Source organism: Amphibalanus amphitrite, unplaced genomic scaffold, assembly GCF_019059575.1.
Source record: "Amphibalanus amphitrite isolate SeventyFive unplaced genomic scaffold, NRLGWU_Aamphi_draft 001189F_arrow, whole genome shotgun sequence".
NCBI lineage: Eukaryota > Metazoa > Arthropoda > Thecostraca > Balanomorpha > Balanidae > Amphibalanus > Amphibalanus amphitrite.
This window is the reverse complement of record NW_024882683.1, coordinates 33,025-42,500: the sequence shown is the minus strand read 5'-3', so window position 1 is coordinate 42,500 and position 9,476 is coordinate 33,025. Positions and strand designations below refer to the sequence as shown.

General features: G+C 46.9%; 1 protein-coding gene across 2 annotated transcripts in view; it reads right to left on the bottom strand.

Annotated features, from left to right (window-relative positions):
* The window catches only part of LOC122370955 (protein similar-like), a 17,362-nt gene extending 8,143 nt beyond the window's left edge, over positions 1 to 9,219 (bottom strand). For both annotated transcript variants that reach the window (XM_043346947.1, XM_043346948.1), the window contains exons 1-3: positions 9,147 to 9,219; positions 7,345 to 7,511; positions 143 to 312 (exon numbers count right to left, since the gene is read on the bottom strand). In XM_043346947.1, the coding sequence (XP_043202882.1) occupies positions 143 to 312; positions 7,345 to 7,511; positions 9,147 to 9,197 (388 nt within the window). In that variant the 5' untranslated portion in view covers positions 9,198 to 9,219. The remainder of the gene's footprint in view (positions 1 to 142; positions 313 to 7,344; positions 7,512 to 9,146) is intronic.
* Between the last annotated feature and the right edge of the window lie 257 nt (positions 9,220 to 9,476).

Genomic DNA, 9,476 nt, shown 5'->3' with positions numbered 1-9,476 from the left:
TACACAGCTGGCGTGGAGTGTAATCGCCACGCCGATTGTGGATTGCTCTTGATCGTCAATACATACATACATACAGCTGATCCCGTGAGCCCACCAATGCCCACCAATGCCCCCCTCCACCCCCCCCCCCCCAATGACGTACCGTTCTGGAGGAGCACCTTCTGGTCGGAGGGCGTCAGCTGCCGGAAGCGCGGCAGCTCGCCCACGAAGCTGACCATGCGGATGATGCTGTTGACGAAGATGGTCACCATCCGGTTGCCCTGCTCGTCCGGATTGTCGATGCCGTTTGGCAGCATCGGACACTTCTCATACCTGAGGGACGAAAGAATTAGAGTGCAATCAGTAGGGGAGAGTGGGGAAAGATGCCCAGGGTTTTACTATGTCATATATTATTCGAAAATGACGATCCGAAAGCAAAAACTTGGAGTTTCAACGGAAGCCGACATCATTTTTCTAAAAAAATATCACACTTTCGTGCCTGAAATATGATGGTTTTTTTTTTGCTATTAACAGGGACCCTCCCACCTTCAAAAAAGTTAATGAATTGGCATGAAAGTGATGTCGCTAGGTTCAGAAAGAGCAAAAACGAATATCTACCAAATTTCATCGAAAAATATTCACCAGTTTTCAAGATATTAGACTTTTACTTTTGTTTACTTTTTGGGATCTCCGCTGTTCCTAGCGACTTTATTTGAAAGTGCGGCATTTGTTGCGCGCAAAGCAGCATATACCACCGCGTGCTACAAAACGTTTTAGTCAAACATTTAACGGACGTTCGAAAGCCTGATGACGTCATCAGATTTAAGTGCCTATACCAATACATTGTGGCACTTATTTGCACAGATGTCAAAATCAAACTCAAATTTCTTTGCGATGAAGTAATTGCTGGAGAAACGGTTTTCACGGCACTGATTTTCAAAGAACGTCCATCAAGATGGCTATCTCAACTCAAATCTAATGTTAAGGTGGGACAGTCCCTTTAAGCATTTTCCTGAAGAAGTGAAAGGGGCATCTTACCCCACAGGGTGGGAAAGACGCCCCCTGGCGTTGGGGAAGATGCCCCCTGCACTATAAGTGACATAAATGGGCACGTGAATCACCTGAACGAATCAGTAGTCTCTTCGAGCCTGCAGTAGACACCAAACGTCATCGTAAGGGCCCTCAAAAGTAGTCGTAAGGGGCTTCAGAGGTCATCGTTAGGGCCATCATAGTCCAGCGCGGCCAAACAAGCCTCCGTGGTGGCGTTCGGAGACCACTGTGGGGCCCTTATAGGTCTTCATGATGCTTGAGGGCCCTCGAGCCCATCGTGGGGACCTCAGATGCCAGCGCGGCCCGTGGAGCCAACGTGGGAGCCCTCAAAGGATGTCGTGAGGGGCCCTGGAGCCAATATGGGGCCCACAGAGGCCGTCGTGAGGGCTCTCAGAGTCAGATGCCGCCCAAAAAGTCCCTGTGTGGGCCGAGAGACCACCTTTTCACAGCACCCGACCGTACTGGGCTCTCAATAGTCCCATATCGGCTTTTGTCTCTCATCACAAGTATGTAATAAATGATTTGACGGGCTACTTGAATGACAGCCTACGGATTTAGGGGGGCGTCTTTCCCCATCAGGACAGGGGGCATCTTACCCCAAGGTACCGAAGTAACATTAAATCAGTACAATTTGTTAGCCATAAAACTACACCCTGAAACAAACTGTTTGGGACACAGTACACGCATGTTTGTATCACGACTATAGCAAGGGACGCAAAAACTTTCTTCCTTCTTTGATATTTACAATGTTTTCACACCAAAATATTTTTTGAAAGCAGCAAATAAAAAACATGCAATCACCAGCCAGCCGTTGCCAAACTGAGCTTCGCAAATTTGTGTGCAGTTAACAAGGCAGGCTTCTGTTTTACGCTAAGAACATTAATTTCCAGGTTCGATTATTTGTTTCGCCGCTAGAGGGGGTGGGCGTCTTTCCCACCCTGGGCATCTTACCCCACTCTCCCCTAATAACGTTCCATGGGTTAAAGATAACGTACGTTTTTATTCAGCGATTTTTTGTAATGCTTCACCTTCAGAATTGCATCAGTGTCGATCTTTGTAGCTGCAAGTCTCTCCTGTTAACCATTCTGTCAATCAAATAAGCTGAGAACTCGACATTGATTGACAATGAACAGCTGACATTGACAGGGTAGATACCCCACCCATACACTTCACGTCATCCTGAGATCCTCAACGTTTCAACAGACGTCCACCTAACTTTGGAACCTCCCGCCACGCGCGCGGCCTGCGCCAGATTGTTTCCGGTGAGCTCTCTATTTTGGCGCGCTATTTTGGCGCGCTATTTTGGCGCGCTCAGTGTGCCCCGGGCGGCATGCACGTGGGCCATGCAAATCCCCGATAATCCCCCCTGGATTATGGGTAGCGACACCAGACGACAGGAAGATTGTGTTATGCAAATGGGCGCTGAGATCGAACAGGGCTCAGTCACCTGAGGGCTGGATTCCGGGGCTGATTTCCAATGTGCCGCACTGGTTTTAGTTCGAAAGGTAAGCTCAGCCATTATCGAAAAACTTGTATTGAAAGAACCAGACGCGGGGCAAGTTACAGAGGTAGCAGGAAATTTCGTGGCAGACAGCTGCGGGAGGCGAGGCTGCATCCCGGGGAGGCGGGGCAGGCGGCGGGGGAGGCGGGCCTCCTATCCCACAGCTGCGGGAGGCGGGTTCAGAGGCGGGGAGGAGTCGGCGGCGGCTGGCGAGCGGCCATCCGAATACCACAGCCCATCGTAACGTTACGAACTGCCATTAACACGGCCGTAAACGGTCCGAATGCTTCCAGGAGTTCGTCATCCGAGTGTGCTGGCGCCGCCCCTGCGCCTCATCTCACTTCCCGGCTGTTACTCTGCTCAGTCCCGCCGGATCCTGCCCCCACTTCCTTAGGTACTGTCCCCGTGTCCTTGGACTGTCCCGTCAGACCCTGCCCAGTCCCCACTTCCCTGTTCTTACTCTGCTCGGCCCCGCTCCCACTTCCCTGCACCGTCCCGCCGACCCTTCCCAGTTCGAACCTCCTTGCTGTCCCCGCACCAATGCGTCTGACCCTCACCTTAGATCCATCTCTCCGCGGCATCTCAGCTATTCCTGTGGTGTAACACCCGGCACTCACCCAATTTTTTCCACCCGTCCCGCCCAGGCCACCCAAAACATTGCTTCATCCAAAAGCTTACTGAAGTGCTGACTTCCATAGTACTGCGAAACAGGTGAATTTCAATTAACATACAAAAAAAAAAAAAAAAACAAAAAAAAAAACAAAACATTGTCTCTCACTTGCACAATCAATTATTTCCGTTACCGAGCGTTTGTGTTGAAGTCTAGGGCGTTTCCCAGACGAATTCTCCAGGTGTTAAAGGTAGTGTGCCAGCTTTCTTGGACCATATGGCGTTAAAGGGACCCTCCCACCTTAACATTAGATTTGAGTTGAGATAGCCAAAATGGGGTCCCTGGCTCACAATTACCGGTTTCGGTACTCACAACATCGAGAAATGCCTTAAATCGGAAATATTGAATTTCAAAATTGCAGCATTTTGATTCAGAGGGGCTAATGCTTAGGAATACCCCTCTGAATGTGTGACGTCAGCGCAGATATCTAACGATTTTTAAATGTTTGACTAAAACGTTTTGTAGCACGCGGTGGTATATGCTATTTGCGCGCAACATCTGCCGCAAACGCCGCACTTCTAAAATAAAGTCGCTAGAAACAGCGGAGATCCCAAAAAAGTAAACAAAAGTAAAAGTCTAATATCTTGAAAACCGGTGAATATTTTTCGGTGAAATTTTGGTAGATATTCGTTTTCGCTCTTTCTGAACCGAGTGACATCACTTTCATGCCAATTCATAAACTTTTTTGAAGGTGGGAGGGTCCCTTTAATGACCCGGATAAGGAGAATCGGATTTTTAGAACTTATCCATACCTTCAAAAGTCATGGAAACGTCTTAAATTCTTCAAATTTTGAGCACCCCAGTGCGAAATTCGCCCCGACGGGTTGTCGGTCGTACCCCAACCACATTTCACACCACTATGAACAATAAATGCACACACTGAAATCGCTATTACCGATAGGCTCAGCCAATCAAGTTTCGATAAACCCGTTCATCATCCTCTCCTGCGGTTTCGAACACGCCTGTTAGGTGGTGCGGTAGACCGCGCCCAAAGCCAGGGCCCCGGTAACGTGAGGTAGCCGAGTCGGGGCAGCGTGCGCTGACCCAAGCCGGGGCCGCGCGTCTTCCCGGTGTCATGTGATAGCCCGGGGATGCCTGGGGATGCGGTAGACCGCGCCCAAAGCCGCGACCCCGGCTTGGGTCAGGCACGTTGCCCCGACTCGGCTACCTCAACCTCACGTTACCGGGGCCCTGGCTTTGGGCGCGGTCTACCTTAGGTGGCTTCTGCTCATACTTTGTGGTGCGGTGGTGGTGCGTCGGGCCGCGCGCTCTGACTTCGGCCAAGAAAAATGCGTCAGCTGATCATTGTCATTTCTGCCACTTTCATGTGGTGAGATGGGGTCATAACTTTAGAGACGGCTGTTTCATATCAATTATTTTACATAAAATAATATTCTAAACCATAAATTAATGTTCGACAGTCAAATTAAAGAAACAATACCAATACAGGCTTACAGTTTAAATTCGACATTGTGTTGTCTACGATTAGACAGCTGATAACTCATTCCCGTACGTCGTAACTCTATAATGACCTTTGCTTATTGTCACATGTGCGCCGCATTCGCGATTGTTGCCGACGCCTGTTTGCAGGTCAGGCCACTACAGTTGTTATACATATCGAAAAACCGATAAACTTTTAGGCGAAAAAAAACACTATTTTAGGCCCATTTTTGATTTCTTTTGCGATATTAGGTAAAAACAGAAGGTTCTTATCCTAGGAAAAATAAAATGGGAAATCATTGGAAGGTGGCAGACTACCTTTAATATACAAAATAAAACATTGTGTCTAACTTGCACAATTAATTATTTCCGTTACCGAGCGTTTGTGTTGAAGTCTAGAGCGTTTCCCAGACGAATTTCCAATGTGTTAATTGAGCCTAAAACGGCTCGTGATACTGGATGTTATATAACGTCGCGCCCATTGCCCAGTTGTTTGACCTTATCCACCAAATCTCATCTTGCCTCGCTCGAAGTTAGACCGAAAGTTAAATGAACGTGATGTAGGGTAGGTGGATAATTTATTATTACGAGCTGGGCCTCGTTTCATAAAACTCTGCCGTAACTTACACCTTTCCGTAATTCACACCCTTTCAAACTACGGAGCGCAAATGAAGCGGTTTCACAAAGCCACAACTGGAATTGTTTACACTTCCGTAACTAAGCACATTTGCGTAGTTGCCGTAATTTATCAAACGTCCTACAAATTACAATTTCGTGTCAACACTTATTTTTTACGAGAAATTATAAAACAATTATGTAAAAATGAATTTTAATCTTAAAAAGTATTTATGAAAAAATAAAATTGATATTGATGACCATCCTTTATTAAATCAATATATTGAAAACAGCAGAAAGCCAGCTAAGCAGAAGTGCCTTACTACGAAAGTGGCGCGGCGCGGCGAATAAACAAAATTCCGATAGCTGTCAGAAAAGCGACTGGTACAGAAGATTTGCAGTTTCTTTTTCTCATTTTGGCTGTTCTTTCTTCCTCACCGGGCTCTACATTATAAAATATATTAAAAATTAGCTTCGAATCTTCACATTTATTCAAATTCACGCAACATTTTTGTGCGTAGTTTACACCACTGACATCAAGAGCTTGATAAAATATTTGGCGTTAATTACGTCGTTTTATGAAACCCAAATGGCATCAATTGGTACGGATTCGAGCATTTGCCGTAAATGAAGCTCCGTAATTTCGATGGCGTGAATTACTCCGGCCTCCGGCTTTATGAAACCGAATTGGCATCAAATACGCCAAATCTGGCATAATTGACGGAACGCCGTAAGTAATTCCTTTTATGAAACGAGGCCCTGGTTGCAGGTAGGCACAGAAAGAGCAGCATCCTATGACCAGATAAACCGTGGTGTTATGTACAAATAAACGCATGAATACCTAAATTTAATTAACATTTAATTAAGCTGCCTTGCCTAAGAAACGGTAAAAGATTGATTGGCGGTGTGCTAGTTTTCCGTTGACAACAAAGCTCGCTGTCCTTGAGGCTGCTGGCTTACCCATCGCCTCCCTCCTCTTCCCCTCTTGCCGGACGGAACCCGGACCGCTTCAGGGTCACATCATCGACCGGTGCTCGGTCAATGACCTCGACAGTCCCCCTCCGACCCCTCCGCTCCCCCTTCACTCAACGACTCTTTGTTCCGGCGCAACATAGCAGGAGAGTCGCCAGAAATTCTGCGCCGACGAAATTCACCGTGGAATAGAGGAAGACGTAACCGGTGTCGTCGAGAAAGGTTACAATTCAACAGTGCGCGGTGGTCGTTTCACCTTTCGCGACGGTGGTCATTTTGTCGTTTTGTTTGCGGGCGGATGATAAAAGTGAACGCCAGCCCACGCTGCCGGCACCGCAGTAAAGACGCAGAATTTAATGGCCCCTTCGAGCGAACCAAACGAGATGTCAGTTGCACGGCACATGCAAGGCAGCGGCCGAGCAATTATAGGACAGCATGCGGGCCCATAAAGAGCGCCGTAAAGGTGACATGTGCGCTCCGCCAACATGTGAGAGGCAGCACGACCCATCCCGAATTTGCGCGGCTTTGTATCGCCCCGGGCACCGACCGAGCCCACCGGGACAGTCTACCCGTCAGGCGGTGGTAGTAGCAACGACCGCCGCTAGAGGCGCTGGTGGCGAGGAAACAAAAGGCCTGCAGGTTTCTCAGTTCTTTGTTCCTGTCAATGGTCAGCTCTGGATGGGCGCTTTGGGATCGTTCCGGAGCTAAGAGTGAGATGAGCAGACCGTTTGGACGGCTGTAACAGCCGATCATGAGGCCGCCTTGTCCCCGCTGCCGCTTGTTGCATTGGGTTAGGGTTAATGGGGTTCCGCATAGAAACAAAGGCTCTGCAACGTTGAATGAAATAGACGTCAAGAAGGCAGCCAATCGAGAGTAAAGGACAAGAGAGAAAAAGTCGGAGAAAAACGTGCAGGTAGCTATATCACTGAACATATAATTATAAACTAAACGTCAGCACTTCAGGCAAAATTATGTTACCAATGGTAGCCCAACTTCTGCAATCGTAGCCCCAAGAAACAAGAGCCATCGGCTGTGGTCTGACTATCATGCAAAGTCTTCCTTTTTCTTCCACATCTGCCTAGATACCGGCGCAGTTCCGCTGCAGTCGATGACTCACATTTTGTAGAATGTCGAGAAGAGCTGCTCGATCTCCTGCAGGTCGTCGCCGGACAGGTAGAGGTGCTGCTCCTCCAGCAGCGGCACGTGCGGCTGCAGACGGTGCTCCTGAGCCATGCGGCGGCGCTTCTCCTCCTCCTCCTTCTGGCGCTTCTTCTCCTGACGAAGCTGGACGAAGGGGGCAGAAGAGAGGGGTAAGCGATGTGGCTGAGTAAACGATTCGTTTGTATTGTCATACAATGCAAAGTATTATGCGATTTAAAAACAAAGCTGCCTTTACTTCCATATTCCAAATAAGATGGCAGACGTCATGCATTTTCAAAACTCCATTGGGTTACAAGACGCTCCACTGAATAGCATACAGCATACACCAGACTTTCAGCTCTTCACCAGCCGACAGGCCCCCAGACAAATAAAGTCGGATTGTTGAACAGGGCCCCGGCATGATGTAAACAAACCTCGCTACGAGCAACTCCGAGAGCACAGCATCCCTGAGAAGCCTCGAGTTGCCATGGATGGTGGTGGTTGGAATGCATGTAATGGCAACACTTACCATGAAAAATAAGCTTTAATTGCATTACAAATCAAAATACTTACAACAAACTGCTGGTGATAATCGCATGAAAGCTAAACGTTTCAGTGCTTTGCAAAAGATGAATGACCACACCTTTCATTTTAATTCCAGTACCAAATGATTCGACTTATTTCGGGGTTATTTTGCCAAAGATCGAATTACAGTTTTACAAATTTCATGGAAAACAAAATATGAGCAGTGAACGCAGTTCAAAATTTGATGTGGAAAGAAAGATAACTTGCCATTTAATGAAAGCTTGCAACTTTCAGAGGTTTAAAAACTTTATCTATTGCATAATTTCTTCGTCACATTACATACATATAGGCGCAACCAAGGGGGACAACACTGTCGGAGATATGTGCGTCTTGTGCCAACCTAAACACTTGGCATAACGATGCTGGACGTCGTCCGCAATAGCGATGTCAGCTAAAAAGAATTAGCCTAGAAACTTACGCTGTAACGTATGAGCAAGGGGAACCAGCTTGTTCCATGATAGAAATAAAGAAAATGCTACACTGACGCTGTTTTGATGATCAAATCATTATCATCGCCGTCTAAATTGTTGATATTGGCGTTATTTTTTTTTTTTTATAAATTTAGTCTGAGCTTTTTGATAGGAAGGATTCACAAGGACAGAGCTACCGCAGTGGAGGGGATGCATTAATATCTTTATTACAGAACCAACATGTTAATGACAAACGACCAAAACGCAGCGTTATTCACCCATTCGTTATTCATCTAAATTCACTAAAAATGTCAATAATATAACAAAACACCGCAAGGTGTATGACTGAAACATAGCTCTGTCTCCCTTATTGAAAGTGACGAATGGGAGATAGGCAAGATGCCCACTTTATTATTAGAAGCTGTCTAATTTTTGGCATGGGCACCCCATGGATGAGGGCACCCCTCCGGTGCCCATGCCATAGCTCGAGGATTGCTGAACCCTGCAGTCTAAAAGCGACGTAACAAGGATGATAATGGGAAGCGCTTTGAAGGCGGAGACATAGCTTTCAGTTGATATTTGATAATTATCAAATATCAACTTTATGATTATAATCATCAATTATGCAGATAATAATCAAGAAGCGACTTTAAACTATTTAAAATGAAACAAACCGCTATTGAAAACAAGTCAAATCGCATATGTACAATTGCATTTCAAGGTGCCTTCCTGGTGACCCTGATCCATGCTGTTGACCCCGACCCCGACCGTGACCTCAACTGACCTTGAGCTGCTGCATCCTTTCGTCCTCAGTCATGACCCAGCTCTTCTCCATTCCGATCTCGGTGCACTTGGTAAACCTGAAACGGAAAGAGAACACGCTGAACGGCACGCCGTGGCCTTCGAGGGAAGCTAGAGCTGAAAAACACGCGAGAGATAATTAATCCACGACCGAGAAACAAGTATAAACCGTTACAATAATCCTGTCTTCATCGGCTGTGAACATATCCCCGGTATAGCGCATTATGAGATGTTATTTTCATTTTCGGGTGTTCAGGCAACGTTAAAGAATTGGAGGGGGAATGCAGCTTCACACATGGTGACATTCCAAGCA